At 45.4% G+C, this 18,491-nt stretch overlaps 1 protein-coding gene across 1 annotated transcript; it reads right to left on the minus strand.

Moving 5' to 3' along the window:
* Positions 1–485: 485 nt before the first annotated feature.
* Positions 486–18,445, minus strand: ETNK2 (ethanolamine kinase 2). Its single transcript, XM_030221572.1, has 8 exons — positions 18,114–18,445; positions 6,509–6,768; positions 6,286–6,429; positions 5,102–5,244; positions 4,627–4,710; positions 4,395–4,555; positions 3,512–3,585; positions 486–774 (listed from the first exon to the last, which is right to left on the minus strand). Exons 1-8 carry the CDS (start codon positions 18,276–18,278, stop codon positions 693–695), a joined length of 1,113 nt encoding a protein of 370 aa, XP_030077432.1. The 5' UTR covers positions 18,279–18,445; the 3' UTR covers positions 486–692.
* Between the last annotated feature and the right edge of the window lie 46 nt (positions 18,446–18,491).

Below are 18,491 nucleotides of genomic sequence, written 5' to 3' on the forward strand. Positions count from 1 at the left end.
TGGATTGGGGGCGTGACTGCAACAGGTCTCTCCCTTCTTCCTTCTGTTGCCACTGCTCCACTTCTCTCTGCTGTTTCTTTTCCTCCTCTCCTTTCTTTCCTTCATTACTACTGTAGTAAATGCTTTTAAACCACTGTGCTGTCTCACAAATGGTAGTATATGGACTTTCAATAAACATAAACAAATGTAAACATACTGCAGGGGGAAACTGGACTGTGAAGCAGAGCCTGTGTTCTCTCCTAATTGCACATTATGGTCAACTTTCTCTGCATACCTGGCACTGCATTTCTGGAGGAGGGATGGAGATGGTCACCACCTGGAGCGGGGCTGAAGGGGGAGAGAGAGGAATGGAGACTGTCCTCTCCTAATAGGTTATCAAGGAGGGGGGTGGAGAAAGGGAGAGGCAGACACAGCCCTGTCTCAGGGAAGACAGAAATATTGGGACAGTCCCCTCCGAGTGTGTGACTGAGGTGACAGGGTGTATATCCTCAAGTAACTTGAGCAACATGAGACTTTATTAGTCAAAGGTCCTGTTCCAGGAATTTATGAAGTCCCTACTATCAGATCATTGCTGGCCTCAGGCTCCCTTAACCAGATCCACATGCAAGGGGTGTGAAGGGAAAATCTCTGATCCTTTGCTCCGTGAGGGATGGTGAGGCCTTAGTCTTCAGATCCTGGTGGAGGGGATCTTGTCAGCTTTTCTCACTTTGGGAACACAATTCCATCACCATTGGTTTCACATGGAAATACTGTTTAAATCGTATAGAAGCATATCTGGGAAAAAGAGCGAGACAGAAAGTGAGGATATCATGTCTGGACATGTAATGAGAGGAGAGTGAGTGAGGGTCTCGTGCGGACACATGAGGAGAGAGTGTGAAGGTCTCATAGGTGAACACAAAGGGTTTTGTGTAAGGACACATGAGTAGAGATGAGTGGGGGAGTGAGGGTCTTGTGTGTGGACACTTAGAGACAGGGTCTCGTGTGGATACATGAGGAGAGGGAGAAAGTGTCTTCTGTGCAGACACGAGGGGTGTGAGGGTCTCATGTAAGGACACCTGTGAGAGAGAGCGAGAAGGGTGTGAGGGTCTCATGTGATTTCACGAGAGAGAGAGCGTGCATGTTGTATATGCAGATACATGAAGACTGAGAGCGAGGGTCTCATGTCAGGACACAAGAGATGATGGTCTTGTACGTAGGTACATGAGGGGTGTGAGGGTATCATGAGAGAGTGAGAGGATCTCATGTGGATTCAAGAGAGAGAGAGAGTGTGTGTGTGTGTCATGTGCAGAATAGAAGCCTGAGGACAGTGAGGGTCTCTTATGTGAACAAAAAGGGGGGAGAATGAGAGTCTTGTGTGTGGACACTGAGAGACTGGCTCAGTAGGATCCAGGTCCTACAGCCCTGTGAATCTTTCTTTATAGCAGTTTTTTTAAATATACCACCTAGGGTTTTTAAAGTGGTATATAAGTTTCTAAAATAAATAAATAAATTCTCATTTTTTTAGCCTCAGCCATTGCAGTGTTAATTCTGAGCTTGTTCTGGCCAGAGCCCATTCAGGGACTATGTATCCTGTCTCCACAGCTCCCCCACCTGGCAGGCTTCAGGAGCACAAACTGGACCTGAGAGCTGACTTGTGCTTTTCTTCATTCCAGTGCAGCCCTGAGCCATGTGGCTGGATTTGAAATGTATCGTCCCCTCAGGTGGACTTGGGGGTGTGAGGCTGCATTTAATATCAAAAAAGCTAAACTGTTTGTGGGTAACTTGCTTGCAATGTGGACGCGTTTAAAATCTGCTCCGTCTGAACCCATTTCACTCCATTTCATGTTTTTCATATAGAGGTTGTTTTGCAGGGCAAAGATTGAATTTTTACAGCTTCAGCAGTTAGATAAACTGGTTGCTGTTTCCAGTTAAACTTCACCTATTAACCCACCTTTTCCCTGATTCTTCCTGAACACAGATTGTGAGCTCCCCAGAGAAGGGGCCATGTCTCACGTGTAATTGTACAGTGATTCTTCCTGAACACAGATTGTGAGCTCCCCAGAGAAGGGGCCATGTCTCACGTGTAATTGTACAGTGTCTATCAGTTACATCTTGTAGTGCTGTATACAGGTTTATTACAGTGAAACAGAAAGAGACCTGCGTAACTGAACAGAATACACTGAGCTGTCCTGGAGCAGAGGTCAGTCAATCTTCTTCAAAGAGCTTAAAGGTTCACGACTAGAGTGTAATGACCTGCCAGACCTGGCAGAGGTTGGTATGACATCCACCAGTGCTAATTGGAAGGCAGATGCAGAAAAGGGTTGAATGAGCTTGTTTAAAACTTGTGAAAATTGATGAAAATCATGTTCTCAGTAATTGGAAAGTTGAAAGTGTAACACAACTGGAAGAGTTTACATTCTAGGTCAGTTCTCCCCCCCCCCCCCCCCTTCACTGCAAAAGCTGGACCTCAGACATGTGGGAAGACCACTTCTATACTGGTGGTGCAGTGGTGGGTAGGAAGAGAGTGAGGTGAGATGGTCAAGTGCAGGTGAGGAGACCCTGGAGTGTGGTGCAGTAGTGGGTAGGAAGAGAGTGAGGTGAGGTGGTCAAGTGCAGGTGAGGAGACCCTGGAGTGTGGTGCAGTGGTGGGTAGGAAGAGAGTGAGGTGGGCACATGCAGGTGAGGAGACCCTGGAGTGTGGTGCAGTGGTGGATAGGAAGAGAGTGAGGTGGTTACGTGCAGGTGAGGAGACCCTGGAGTGTGGTGCAGTAGTGGGTAGGAAGAGAGTGAGGTGGCCACTTGCAGGTGAGGAGACCCTGGAGTGTGGTGCAGTGGTGGGTTGGAAGAGAGTGAGATGGTCAAGTGCAGGTGAGGAGACCCTGGAGTGTGGTGCAGTGGTGGGTTGGAAGAGAGTGAGATGGTCAAGTGCAGGTGAGGAGACCCTGGAGTGTGGTGCAGTAGTGGGTAGGAAGAGAGTGAGGTGGCCACTTGCAGGTGAGGAGACCCTGGAGTGTGGTGCAGTGGTGGGTAGGAAGAGAGTGAGGTGGGCACATGCAGGTGAGGAGACCCTGGAGTGTGGTGCAGTGGTGGATAGGAAGAGAGTGAGGTGGTTATGTGCAGGTGAGGAGACCCTGGAGTGTGGTGCAGTAGTGGGTAGGAAGAGAGTGAGGTGGCCACTTGCAGGTGAGGAGACCCTGGAGTGTGGTGCAGTGGTGGGTTGGAAGAGAGTGAGATGGTCAAGTGCAGGTGAGGAGACCCTGGAGTGTGGTGCAGTGGTGAATAGGAAGAGAGTGAGGTGGTCACGTGCAGGTGAGGAGACCCTGGAGTGTGGTGCAGTAGTGGGTAGGAAGAGAGTGAGGTGGCCACTTGCAGGTGAGGAGACCCTGGAGTGTGGTGCAATGGTGGGTTGGAAGAGAGTGAGATGGTCAAGTGCAGGTGAGGAGACCCTGGAGTGTGGTGCAGTTCTGGGAGCAGATTTCTTCTTAGACCCAGATTTCACTGGAAATACAGAGCACTCCAATGAAACACTTACCTGGAAAAATTAAACTGGATTTTGGAATATCTGGATTGAATCAAACCCCAAAGTCCCCAAAAGAAGTGTGCAGCCTGTGGAAAGACAGAGGACCAGGATCACACTTTAAAAAAACTTTTAGGTCTTTTTATTGTTAGTCATTCCCTGATCCACTTGGGGACTCCGTTAAAGGGAAATATATGCCTTTGAAATAATAAACACGCTACATACAGTCAAAAATATGTCCTTGGGATGTGAAGCATCCTGGCACCACAGGCGTAGGAAAGACCATTATACTGTGTCTCTGCAACTACAATCTGCTGGGACCTGCAATCCTGTGTGGGAGGGCAAGAAACAAGCTCTCCACCGATTTAAGATCATTCCCCTGGATGCACATTCATTAACCACGTTCCTGGAATCCTGAGCAGGAAGCCAGGGGTAGCATCTGATTCTCTAAGGTATAAAGGTTCCTAGATAATACAGGGTCATTGAGCACAGTTAGCCTTGGAGGTGAGGCACAGGGAAGGGTGCATGGGTGACATGGAGAAGTCACTGGAAGGAACACCATCGGCAGAAGACACAACCCGGTAGTGGATGCCTGTAACATCTTTTTAAACATTGGATTGAGGGGTTCAACCTCAGCAAAGTTGACTGAGCTATTCATTTCTCTAGGCTAGAAAATTAAATGGGGTGAGAAACGTGACCCATTTCCTGCACAATTCTAACTTTCAGTCCTCAAAAAGGACTCATTAAAGTAGGAATGGGGGAATTCTGCAAGCTCCACGTAGAACAACCATACTGGTCAGACCAATGGTCCATCTAGCCCAGTATCCCTCTTGCAAAAGTGACCAATTCAGGTCACAAGAACCTGGCAGAAACCGTAAGAGTAGCAGAGCAGACTTACCAAGGCAAATGCATTCACTTGGACATAGAGAACTGCCAGTTCTGAACTGGTCACCTCGCCTCCCTCCTGTCTCAGCTGTTTGTACATCTCCAAGTAATGTCTGAGCCACTGGAACTGCAGCTCTTTGCTGGGGAATAGACTGAAGTCCACATCACTCACTCCTGCAAACAAGACAGAGGAGATGAGCAACGAGGGAGGTGACAGAAGGACGATGGAGCAGAGACTCACTCACCTGCAAACTCATTGAAGTGGTTCCCAATTTCAAATGCCTGGTAATTATACCCCACGTACTCATAGTCAATGAAGCGGACGTAACCTGCAGGAGGCAGAGAGAGGTCTGAGTTCACTCTACTCACACAGGGACTTTTCTATTACGTGAAGGAGCCTTGGAGAGAGTAGTCCAGGGTCACTCACAGATATAGTTACAGTACTGATTGGAAGAGTTCAGGTCCATTGATTTCTAGTCACCTCGCTGAGTAGACTAGATGGACCATGCCAGTCTTTATGTGCCAACTGTTACTATGCTCACCCGTCTTCTCATCACCCACCTGTTCTTACTGGTAGGAAGCTGAGAAACCCCAGTTCTCCCTCTAATTACAGGCAAAAGATTCCCTAATTGTGCCCCTCCCCCTCCTTCCCTCTTGTAGGTGCTTTGAGGCTCAGCCAGGACAGGTGCCCTCCGGAGGGAGCAGCTTAGTTCCACCCACCTTCCTCTTCATTGTAGATCACATTCTTGCATAGCAGGTCATTGTGGCAAAGCACTATGGGAGAGTCAAGCGCGGACAGGTACGTTTTCATCCAGGCGAGTTCCTCTTCTAGAACATGCACACTCGGCACTTCCGGAGGGAGCCTTTGGGAAAGAGGAAACATCATCATGACCCTCCTCCACAGCTCCAGCCCCTCCGTCTGAGTACAGGATCTTCACTTTGCTCTTGCACAAGGTTGTCTCGAGTTTCCCATATCTAGGCCCGCCTTTCTGATAAAGAGTGGAACTGCCCATCCAGGAACCCTGCTTGACTCAAGGATTCACCCTTCTGGCCCAACCCCTTATGTTTCAAGTTTATCCAGGTTTATTTAGAGATAAAGGCCATATGACCCATCCAGTCTGCCCATCCTCTGTAACCCCTAATTCTTCCTGTTCCTAAGCAATCCCACATGCTTGTCCCATGCCTTTTTAAATTCTGGAACAGTCCTCCACTCCACCGCTGGGTGGCTTACATTCATAAAATAGGAGGGAAGGGAGTGAGAAAGTGTAATGACGGACTATGGGGGAAGAGAGGGCGACTGCAATGTTCAATAGGAAAGCAGGCTGGTGGCTGGTGCCCTCATGAGTACAATATTTTATTTATTTATTTATTTTGTAGCATTTGTATCCCACATTTTCCCACCTATTTGCAGGCTCAATGTGGCTTACAGTTGCCGTAGTGGTGATTGCCATTTCCGGTCTACAGAGTTGCACATGATTTTACAATACCGGGCAATCTTAGTTATAGGCATCTCCACAGCTTCCAACCACCAGAATTCACTCTCCCGGCAGTCATCTTTTTTTATCGCTTACACTTAGTGTGATGTATTTTATTCTACATTTATGTGTATCTATGTTTGTAGATCTAAACCTAAGTTATTCTCTGTGGATTATAGTAAAATGTTAAAACATTGAAAGCAACAGCATTTTGATGATACAGACAAAACATATCTGCTTTATACCATGGCCAAATCACTTTGTTATTCAAGGAAGACAGTCTATAAATATAACATCAAATGAATATAACTCTTCCAGCAGATCCTGAGCCCCAGGATTCAGCTTTCCAGCCTTTCTTTTGATGGACTACAGGGCAGGATCAATGAGATAGTTACTCAGACCTCCAGGCCACCCGTAGTCTCTCCTTACCTGGGACTGCCCTGGTCCACCACAGAGAAGTCACGTCTAATGAAGGTCAAGTACTTGTGCAGTCTATACCAGAGGTTACTTTTAGGGCGCTGGCCATTGGGGATGGGAATACTGTGAATTTTTGCCACTTCTTGTGCTATCAGCCTGAAAGAAGAGAGATGATACATTGTGAGTCCCACCCCGAGTAGACCAGCCCTGTCCCTGTCCCTAGTGTTGGTCCTACCTGAAGATGTGTGACTCTCGAACATGCTCAGGTCCCAGGGCCGTGCCCCGTGTGAACTCATAGCACAGGCCATTGGTGAAGGTACAGTGCAGCTTGGGGGCACACCCATGGGCGTTAAGGAGTAGAAAGCTCTTCACCTCATTTTCATGGTCCACTAACAGCTCTGTCTTGTTTCCATACACACGGATGAGCACAGCATCATCCATCCCATCCTGCACGTAACAGGCCAAAAGCTTGTTGGTAAGACCTTCGGTGAAGAGCTGTGAAACCAGAACAAGAAGAGATTACAGCTGGGAAAGAAATGAATTTCAGCTTCCCCCCTCCTCACATACATATGCACATGCAACAGACACCCCTTCCTCCAGTCAAGAGATTTCCAAAATATCCAACAGTCAAATCCCCATCCACTTTATAGAACATCTCCAGCAGACTTGGTGCAGAGGTTTGTATGATAGAAACATCTCTCAATTGACACCAAGTCCTTATCGCAATTAGAGGCATTCTGTTTCCCTAAACCCACAAAACTCACTGCACTTTCTAACACTCTTATATTGTAAGAGGCATGACATACAGCACGTCATATGCAGGAAGCAGCCATGCTCACACTATACAAGCTTTTGGAAGTGGTGCAGATATAGTTTAAGAGACCATGGAACAAGTACAGTCTATAGTATTAGAACAGGAAGCATAGGCTGACTGTAGTGTTAATTTGCCCTGATGGACCATATTTCAGTTTTATGCATAAAAGACATTCCCGGCAGTGCCTTCTAAGAGCACATGATTGAGACCAACTGAAGCACATCATGGAGAATGGGGAAGATGTAATACAGCAAATTGATAAACTAAGAAATAACAAATCACCAGAACCAGATGGTTACATATCCCAGAGTTCTCAAATATCTTAAAAATAAAATTGCAAATCTATTACTAGTAAACTGTAACCTATCATTAAAATCAGCTACAGTATTGTAACCCACTGAGAAGATTTTTTTTTTCCCCCTGGATTGTGAGATAGAAATTTGTGGAAATAAATAACAAATAAACATCTGAGGTCTGGAATGTGGTCAATATAATGTCAGGGTTTTTTTAAGGGTTCCTAGGGTGAACTGGGAATCTACAGACAATTAAAGTGACATCAGTGCCTGGCAAAATGGTAGCTGCTATTCTGAAAAACAAAACTAATGGCCGCATGGATGGACTTGGATCTGTGGGGAAGTACTAACCTGGATTTAGCAAAGAGAAGTCTTGCCTTACCAATCTGCTTCATTTTACTGACAGTGTGAATAAACATGTGGATAAAGATGAGCCACTTCATGTAAATGTTCCCTCTTACAAACAGATTGAGTTGGAGGATATCAGATCAAAAATCTTTTATGTGGATGGTGTACGTCTGTCTGTGGAAAGTCTTCTGGTGGAATTACAGAAGGTTAAGAGTTATCTTCTGTTCAGGAAATTGCTTAAAGCTTATTTTTTCTCCCAGGTCTTTGGTTAAGTGGCTGTTTATTTATTTGTTGTATTTTATTTATTGCATTTGTATCCCACATTTTCCCACCTATTTGTGGGTTCAGTGTGGCTTACAATACATTGTGAAAAATGAAAATACAATTTGTAGCAGTACGATTATGGGTTACATTGTGAAGAGTTATGTGAAGACAAAATTCAGAGTCAAAATATCATTAGGGGATAGAACAATGGAATGTTAAAATGGGGAATTGATAGGGCGATAAAACAATAGCAAAAGAACATTAGGGTATAACAATTTTATCTGTGGGTAGAGTTTTAAGTGTGGTGAAAATATGGGGGAAGAGAACTCAGAAGAGAGTGTATTGATGCATTTCTATTAGTGTGTATAGACTTCATGTGTTTTGATCCTTGCAATAGATCTTTAGACCTTTTTTGTTGACTTCCTGTGATTTTTTTATCTTGAGTAGAGAGGTGTGGTAGCCGTGTTAGTCCACTTTTAAAGGTAATCAATAGACATAAAACAAAATAAAACATGGAAAAGAAAATAAGATGATACCTTTTTTATTGGACATAACACATTCCTTGATTAGCTTTCGAAGGTTGCCCTTCTTCATCAGATCGGAAATAAGCAAGTGTTGGTAGATGACAGTCTATATAAGTGAAACATCAAAGCATTTCAGTGGCAGTCTAACAGGATGGGGGTGGATAGGTGAGAGACAGGGAGATACGCATGGAGACAGGAGGGTGACAAAGCAGTACAATTTTATGGTTTATAACGGGCTAGAAAACCCAGATCTTTGTTAAGTCCTGTCTGGTGGGTGTCAAAATATTTAATCATTCTACTTCAAAGGTCTTACATTCCTGTATTGTTTTAAAGTTACCTTTCAGGATTCTTACCATGAAATCACTGGTACAGTGTTCTGGTTTTGTAAAGTGCTGCCCCACAGGCGTGGCATTCTGGCTGGCACTGGCATCTTTCATGTGATGTCTATGTAAATCAAATCTTGTCTTTAGCATCTGACTTGTTTCTCCAATATAGCATCCTTCATCACATTTTTTACACTGAATGGAAGATGAGCATGTAAAGGATTCCTTTATGTTGAATATTTTTCCTTTGTGAATGACCGTGGGGTCCTGTGAAATGTTTTGGCATAGCTTGCAGCTGGATATATTGCAAGGATGTGTGCCCTTCTTTTCTTTTTGAGTCTGTGTTGGGAGCTTACTTCTAATTAGCTTGTGTTTTAAGTTGGGTGGCTGTCGGAAAGCCAGCACTGGTGGGGATGGGAATATCTCTTTCAGTAATTCATCCTCCTGGAGTAGAGGCTGAAGATATTTTATGATTTTGCTTTGATGTTCCCATGCATATCTCCTGGTCTCTCACCTATCCACCCCCATCCTGTTAGACTGTCACTGAAATGCTTTGATGTTTCACTTATATATATACTGTCATCTACCAACACTTGCTTATTTCTGATCTGACGGAGAAGGGCAACCTTCGAAAGCTAATCAAGAAATGTATTATGTCCAATAAAAAGGTATCATCTTGTTTTCTTTTCCATGTTTTCTTTTGTTTTTATTCTGTTTTTAAGTTAGTATTGTTTTTAGATTTGGATTATGAATGTTTTTTCCTGTATACCTCCTAGAATTATGGATAATGTGGTCTATAAACTCTGTTATAAATAAATTGTGTATCTAGATTTTCAGAAAGCTTTTGATAAAGTTCTTCATGAGGGTCTCCTGAGAAATTTAAAATGCCATGGGATAGGAGGCAATGTCCGGTTGTGGATTGCGAACTGGTTAAAAGATAGAAAACAGAGGGTACAGTTAAATGACCAAACTTCTCAGGCGGGGGAGGGGGAGTTGAATAGTGGGGTACCACAGGGTTCTGTACCGGGAATAGTCCTTTTTAACATTTTTAAATGATCTGGAAAAGAGAATAATGAATGAAGTGATTGAATTTGCAGATGACACAAAATTATTCAAAGCCGTTAAATTTCATATGGATTGTGAGGAACTGCGGGACGTTTTGGGGAGACTGAGCAACTGGGCTTCTAAATAGCAGATAAACCTGAATATGAACAGTGGATCTTGTGGATAATACATTGACATTTTCAGCGCAGTGTTCCATGGTGCTAAAAGAGCAAATAGGGGATTATCTGGAAAGGGATGGAGAACAACTCCTTGGTGCAACTGCATCTTGAGTATTCTATGCTATTCTGGTCACCCCACCTCAAAAAGGATAGAGTGGTTCAGGGAAGGATGATAACACCAACAAAGGGGGTAATAAAACCTCCCTTATCAAAAGAGATGAAACAGGTCAGGGCCCTTCAGCCTGGAGAAAAGACGACTGAGAGGGGATACCTTCTCTTACATGAGCATGCAGTTATGGAATGCACTAACTACAGACTTGAAAGCAATCAACGAAACAACTATCTTTCGAAAATCTCTGAAAACATTCTTCTTCAACGAGGCCTACAATGAGATCCTATTACCTCACTAAGTCACCTCACCAACCCACTCAACTATGAACGGCCACCTTCTATAACTACCCTAATCACTCTCTTCCCTTCCTTGATCGCTACACATTACTAAATGTATCTGATATCCTGTAATGACAATGATCACAAATCTATGTAAGCCACATTGAGCCTGCAAATAGGTGGGGGAATGTGGGATACAAATGCAATAAATATAAATATAATAATGACAGAATTAATAAAATTAGAAGTAGGGTGAAACAGGTGAAATAGTGAAAGGTTATTTACCAAGTGTAACTATCACTAACCACACCCTCTCCAAAAGACATTACACGATGTGATACCCACAAACGAGCCTTCTCCAGAGTAGCCCCCACACTCTGGAATGCGTTGCCTGAAAGGCTGCGCTTAACACAAGACTATCTCTACTTCAGGAAGCAGGTGAAAGTTTGGCTCTTCAACCAAGCCTTTAATGGAAGAAGTAACTAACTTGTTAGTCTCACTCACACACAGAAGAAGTGACTCCGGCTGCACAAACTGCAGCAGGACATATTTATCCACTCCTACCCTAGCTGAGATAATATTTAACCATCTCTCTATCCTCATGTGCACCTTTCGTTAAATTAGTCACTTTACTTTCCAACTCCTGTTATTCTCTTACCTATCTATATGTTCCATCTTTGCTTATACCCTACACTGTCAATTAAAATGCAGAGTGGAGGAGTAGCCTAATGGTTAGCGCAGCTGGCTTTGTTTCAAAACAAACAGCTTCATACAAGACACCACAGACTTTCTGAATAAATTGAAAAATATCAAGCAATTACCACCAAACACCCTTCTGGTCACGATGGATGTAGAATCACTATACAGCAATATTCCCCATGTGGATGGCAAAGCTGCATGTGGGAGGCTCCTAAAAACATCCAAACTGGACCATCAATACTCACCAGAAACTATTACAAAATTAATCACATTTATTTTAACTCACAACTACTTCCGCTTTAACAATGATATCTATCTACAAATAATGGGCACTGCGATTGGCACCAGGACAGCACCCCAATAAGCCAACCTCTTTATGGCTGAGCTGCAAGAGACATTTCTTAATATATACCAGATCAAACCCCTAAAATATTACTGGTACATCGATGACATTTTTATGATTTGAACTGAGGGGGAAGAAACTCTGAAACAATTTTACAATTCCTTCAATACATACCATCCTACAATCAGATTCAAAATTGACTACTCCCCAGAAAAAGTCAATTTTTTGGACACCACAGTCTCAATCAGCGATGGCTATATACAAACATCCATACACAAGAAACCCACAGACAAATGCAGCTACCTCCATAACTCCAGCTTCCACCCTTCACATACAAAAATATCCATTATTTACAGCCAAGCCACAAGATACCACTGTATCTGCTCTGACCCAGGGGACAGAGACAGACACCTTAAAAGCCTGACTGAATCCTTCAAACAGAAAGGCTACAACCCCAAAATAATCTCCAAGAATATTGCCTCCTCCCTCAAAACACCCAAGGAAAATCTGCTACAGTGCAAAGAAAAAAAAGCCACAGACAGAATCCCCCTTATAGTGACATACAACACAGAGCTGGAAAAATTAAGAAAAATCATAAAAGATCTGCAGCCTCTACTCCAGGAGGATGAATTACTGAAGATCCCCACCAGTGCTGGCTTTCCGACAGCCTCCCAACTTAAAACACAAGCTAATTAGAAGTAAGCTCCCAACACAGACTCAAAAAGAAAAGAATGGCACACATCCTTGCAATATATCCAGCTGCAAACTATGCCAAAACATTTCACAGGACCCCACGGTCACTCACAAAGGAAAAATATTCAACATTAAGGAATCTTTCACGTGCTCATCTTCCAACGTGGTATATATCATTCAGTGTAAAAAATGTGACGAAGGATGCTATATTGGAGAAACAAGTCAGATGCTAAAGACAAGATTTAATTTACATAGACACCATATGAAAAATGCCAGTACCAATAAAGATGTCACGCCTGTGGGGTAGCACTTTACAAAATCAGAACACTGTACCAGTGATTTCATGGTAAGAATCCTGAAAGGGAACTTTAAAACAATACAGGAACGTAAGACCTTTGAAGTCAGAATGATTAAATATTTTGACACCCACCAGACAGGACTTAACAAAGATCTGGGTTTTCTAGCCCACTATAAACCATAAAATTGTACTGCTTTGTCACCCTCCTGTCTCCATGCATATCTCCCTGTCCTCATCCACCCGACTCTTCCTTTCTCTCACCTATCCACCCCCATCCTGTTAGACTGTCACTGAAATGCTTTGATGTTCCCATGCATATTTCCTGGTCTCCCCCCATCCACCCCCATCCTGTTAGACTGCCACTGAAATGCTTTGATGTTTCACTTATATATACTGTCATCTACCAACATTTGCTTATTTCCGATCTGACGAAGAAGGGGAAACCTTCGAAAGCTAATCAAGAAATGTATTAAGTTATGTCCAATAAAAAAGGTATCATCTTATTTTCTTTGCCATGTTTTATTTTGTTTTATTTCTATTGATAGCCACATGGTTTATAGAATACGCTGAGCACCCGTCTGCGCAACTAAATTTAGTTGCAGCCAGTTCTGCCAAGTAAAGCTTGCTGTGAATCCCGATGCCTGAATTACACACGGACTGGGTGTATTCTACAACCACACGCATAGATTTTAGAAATGCCCATGACCCATCCATTCCACGCCCATGGCCACGTCCACTTTTCAACTATGTGACTTAGAATTTACACACATCATAGTAACATAACATAGTAGATGACGGCAGACAAAGACCTGTATTGTCCATTCAGTCTGCCTGTAGAAATAAACTCATTAGTACATAAGTACATAAGTAGTGCCATACTGGGAAAGACCAAAGGTCCATCTAGCCCAGCATCCTGTCACCGACAGTGGCCAATCCAGGTCAAGGGCACCTGGCACGCTCCCCAAACGTAAAAACATTCCAGACAAGTTATACCTAAAAATGCGGAATTTTTCCAAGTCCATTTAATAGCGGTCTATGGACTTGTCCTTTAGGAATCTATCTAACCCCTTTTTAAACTCCGTCAAGCTAACCGCCCGTACCACGTTCTCCGGCAACGAATTCCAGAGTCTAATTACACGTTGGGTGAAGAAAAATTTTCTCCGATTCGTTTTAAATTTACCACACGGTTATAGAATATGCTTAGACAATTCTGCATGTAAATTCTAATTAATGCCAATTAGTGGTGATTATCAGCACTGATTGACTTGTTAATTAAGTTGTGCGCACGAATAGAGAACACGACTCGATTTGTGCGATATAGAATCCGGGGGATAGATCATAGAATACAAGATGGTATGAACACACCTTGGTCCACATACGCCTGCTATTGACATGGTGTAAGAGGGTGGGGCCTACACAGGGGCGGCCCGACCATTAGACTACCTGAGGCGGGGGTCTCAGGTGGCACTCTTTGGGGAGCGGCATCTCCCCCTTCGCAGCGTTTACCTCGTCACGTTCCAAACCTGGCAGCAACAGCAATTTCCATACGCTGCCCTGCCGCCAACACCCGCCTCTTCCCTTTACTGCAGCCGCCTCTCTGATGTAACTTCCTGTTTCATCAGAGGCTCAGGGAAGAGGCGGGTGCCTTTGGCAGGGCAGCGTATGGGAATTGCTGCTGCTGCTGCGTTTGGAATGTGACAAGGTAAATGCCGCGAACGGGCTGGAGGTAGGAAGGAGGGGGCAGCATCTCAGCATGGGAGGGAGAGGCATCTCGGCAAGGGGTGGGGGCGGCATCTTGCCTTGTGCCAGCCCTGGGCCTACACAGGAGTACGCGCCAACTTTACGCTAATTAATTATGATCTCCTAGGGCTGGCTTTCTTAGGTGACGCTGTTTCAGTTCTTGGTGTTGCTGCCAGTAGCCAGAGTTTAATTTTTAGATGGGCCTGGAGATGGACTGGGTGGGCACAAGCCTCGCATTTCCTCTCCACCTGCTACCACCACCCCCGCCTGCCGCCACCGCATTTCCTCTCCACCCGCTACCCCCCCATGACAGCCCCCTGCACATGGTCAGTTCTGGTCATTTTTACTGACCTGAAGCGCCGTTCTCCCTCCAGCACCGGCGATTCCCATAGCCAGCCTTCTGCCAGCGTACGTCGTCAGAGCCTCTTCTCAGGTGCGTCCCACCTACTCTGCAACTTCCTGTTTTCTGCAAAGGTGGGACGCAGGAAATTGCAGAGTAGGCGGAACGTGCCTGAGAAGAGGCCCCAATGATGCGCGCTGGCAGAAGGCTGGCTATGGGAATCGCCAGTGCTGGAGGGAGAACGGCGCTTCAGGGCAGTAAAATGAGCAGACTACGCGGATGGGGAGAGTGGGCAGAAGAGGCTGGGCGGGCCTGGAGCAAAAGTGGCTGGGCCTGGGCCCGTCCAGGCCCACCCGTGGCTACGCCCCTGGTTGCTGCTCTTTGGATACACTGGTGCTGTGGATTTTTAAGGTGTTGGGTTGTGTTCACTGCTAGTGGAGGGAGTTTGTGCTCAATCTTTGTGTTTGTGTAATGTCTGCTCAGGGTGAGGGGAGATGTAAACATGATCCTGCCTTCCTGCTCGTGCCAGTTTCTCTAGCTGGAAAGCTGGAAGAATCCACAACATTTGTGATGAAGTGTCAGACTGGTGACAGCTTTGTTGTGTTGTGGGTGGGGGGGGGGGGGGGTGGAGAGGAGAGATTTCATTGATGCCTTCCTTCCAGAGAACAGATTTTCCATGTCTACCCTCCAGAAGCCTGACAGAGCTGCAGTGACATTAAAACATTCCTGCCGCTGACTTTTGCTGCGACAGGCCTGGCTCTTAGACTAGATTTGAACTTGGAGCCTGAGACAACACCCCTTTCATTATCTGATATGCACAGTCCAGCCCAGCTGGGTCCTACTGGACCTCTTGACGGTGGAAGAGGGTTTGTATTGTGCAGGTCTGGTTCTGCCACTTTTCCTGTGGTGTTTTCCATGTGGTGGCACTGAACCTTTGTCCCTTTCGGACACTTGCTATACATCGGAGACGTGGCTCAGCCCCATCCCAGTCCCTCTCTCCTTTTCAGAGACTTCTAATAACCAGACACTTTTTTCACCCTTATTCTCCAGCTGTTGTGCTCTGGGGTAAAATCAGGGACCGACTCAGCTCTTTATGGAAAGTAGGATCTATAAGCAAGAGGCTAAGTTCAGTAAAGGACACCCAAATGCGAGGGCTGGAAAAAACGAACGCTACGCACTATTCTATCAACGGTGCTCCGAGTTGGACGCAGTTTATCGAATAATGATTAGTGCATGAGGATTTAGACCAAGTGAAACCTGCTGTAAATCTTTTGTGTCTACATTAGGCGCAGATCTGCCGTATGCTATAACACGCTGCGAATTCTAGGACTGCCCCTGACCTGCCCAGGCCCCTCCCATGGCCACACCCCCTTTTTGGATCTATACTTAGGGACCCTTTTACTAAGGGGTTGGCACGTGGCAACAGTCTACCACAGCAGTCCGGCGGAAGTTCCCATCCCACGCACGCCCCAGATCTGCCACTACAAAAATATTATTTATTTTTATAGCGCCGCTGCTTACCCGATGGTAATCAGGCAGCGCCATGCACTGCCCGGTTACCGCCAGGTTAGTGCAGGAGCCCTTACCACCACCTCAATGGGTGGCATTAAGTGCCCCCCCCCCCCCCTGAAATGGCCATGTGGCAAGTAGTTTGCTTACCGTGCAGTCATTCTTTTGAGAAAAAAAGACAACCTGTTACCTGCTGCGGTAAAAAGGGGCCTCAGCATGCGTGAAAAGCACACGTAGAATACCGACTAAATGCGTAAATTCTAACTGTTAATAATCAGCACCGGTAATTTGATTGTTAGCATCTTGGCACTAATTATTCAATTAAATTGTGCAGGCTAATTGAGTGCCTGGAAATTTCAGCGCTATTTCTAGAAGGTGCCTGCGTCAGTGAGAAGGTTACACTTCACCCCGCAAACATACAGTCGCCAAGTTTCCCAGTTCCAGGAGGGAGATTTTAGCTCGGTCCAGGATGTCTGACGAACTCAGCGCCGATTTCCACGGTAGAATCAGGGGCTGTAAATACTCCACTGCTTTGGGAGGTAAGTTCAAAAAATTAGCCCCAAATTCTCCCCCAGAACATGGAAAAAGCTAGGGTTAGAGGCTGCGTCTTCCTTAAACCCAGCTCTGAAGGCACAGCCCTATCACTGTAGCTTCACTTTTTTATCCTGCCTCGCGTACAACTGAAACAGGGGTGTTGTGGTTCACATCCCCTCACAAAGTCTACAAGGCATGTCATCAGGTCTGCAATATGTAGAGCTCACATCACTTTCCAAAGGATACAGGGGGGTGTCGTGGGGGTAGAGGACAATCAGTCAACAGTTGAGAGAAAAAGTGCATCTTCATACCAAGCCATGTGTGAGTTTGCACGTATGTGTGTTAGAGCAAGTGCAAGGGGTGTGTGTTTATGTCTGCTCAGGGGTGGACCAAGGCAATCTGCCCCCACCGCCCCCACCCAGTCTGACATCTCCCCCCTTCCCTGCATGTATCTTATTGTATTTTTTTCCAAAAGGCGGCAGTGATTCCCATACGCTGCCCTGCCACTGTGCCATCGGCTCCTGCCTCTTTCCTCTATTGTGTCCCGCCTCTGAGGAAACAGGAAGTTACATTAAAAGGCGGGCCACAGTAGGGAGGGCAGCCTATGGGAATCGCTGCTGCTGCCGCCTTTTACAAAAGAATAAAACAAGGTAAACGTGGGGAAGAGGGTTGAGGAGGGGAGGGGGAGATGCTGCTCTCTGAGAGTGTCATCTGAGGCCCCCACCTCAGTTGGCCTAATGGTAGGGTCACCACTGTGTGTGCTACATAGAGTGCAATGTGTGTCTGTGTGTGTGTTTTACTCAGAGCAACTGTACAGTGTGTGTGTGTGTTACTCAGAGTGACTTCAGTGTGTTTGTGTGTCTATGTGTGTGTGTTGCACATGCTCATGCAACGTGTGTGTGTATTACTGAGTATCTGCAGTTCGTGTGTGCATGTAATGCTTCTACATATGTGTGTTACAGAGATCAAGTGCAGTGTGCATGCGTGTCCATGTGTGTTATACTGAATGCAATGTGCATGTGTGTGTGTGTTACTCAGAGTGACTGCAGTGTGTATGTATGTACATGTGCAGTTTGTGTGAAATTTTGTACATATATATGTGTTACACACAGTCAGTGCAATGCATTGTGTGTTTGTGTGTGTGTATGTGAATGTACATGTACGTGTTACACAGAGTAAGTGAAATATGTGTGTGTGGGATCATGTGTGTGTTACACAGACCAACAGCAACGTTACTTAGACTGAATTCAGTGTGTGTGTGTGTGTGTTACATATAGTGAATGCAATATGTGTGTGTGTTTATGTGTGTTACACAGAGCAAGTGCACAATATGTGTATGTGTGTTACATATAGTGTGTGTGTGTGTGTGTGTGTGTGTGTTATACAGAGTGAGTGCAGTGTGTCACTATTACATGTGTACAGAGGTGTCACCATGAGTGTGCAAAAGAACTTTTTGCACACATACAGACATTGTGTGCCAGTTATACACAGCAGATGTGGAATACCTTAGTCTGGATTTTCTGTGGGTTCCAGTCTGGTCTGAGTTCCTGGATCAGCTGCAGAATCCCGGGAAATACATTATTCTCATCCACGCTAATGCGGAGACACCGCAGCCTGGGACCTAAGCCCGCTACACACAGCTCTGTGTACTCGGGGATCTCCTCCTCCATTGCACGACCAGCCACTTCTCATGTGTCAGGTGCAGAGCAGCAGAAGGGTTACTGCCTGGGCCCCACCCCTGGGTCTGCAGAGGAGGAGCTGGGGGCAATGGGACCAGTCCCAGTGCACAGCCGCTCTGATATGACAACAGGAGTGGACTGGAGGTGGCTGCAGGAGGATCTTCAGTGTCTGAAAAATAAATCTGGCAGCTCCACAGTGAGATG

The sequence above is a fragment of the Microcaecilia unicolor genome, chromosome 12 (genome assembly GCF_901765095.1).
Source record: "Microcaecilia unicolor chromosome 12, aMicUni1.1, whole genome shotgun sequence".
Taxonomy (NCBI): Eukaryota; Metazoa; Chordata; class Amphibia; order Gymnophiona; family Siphonopidae; genus Microcaecilia; species Microcaecilia unicolor.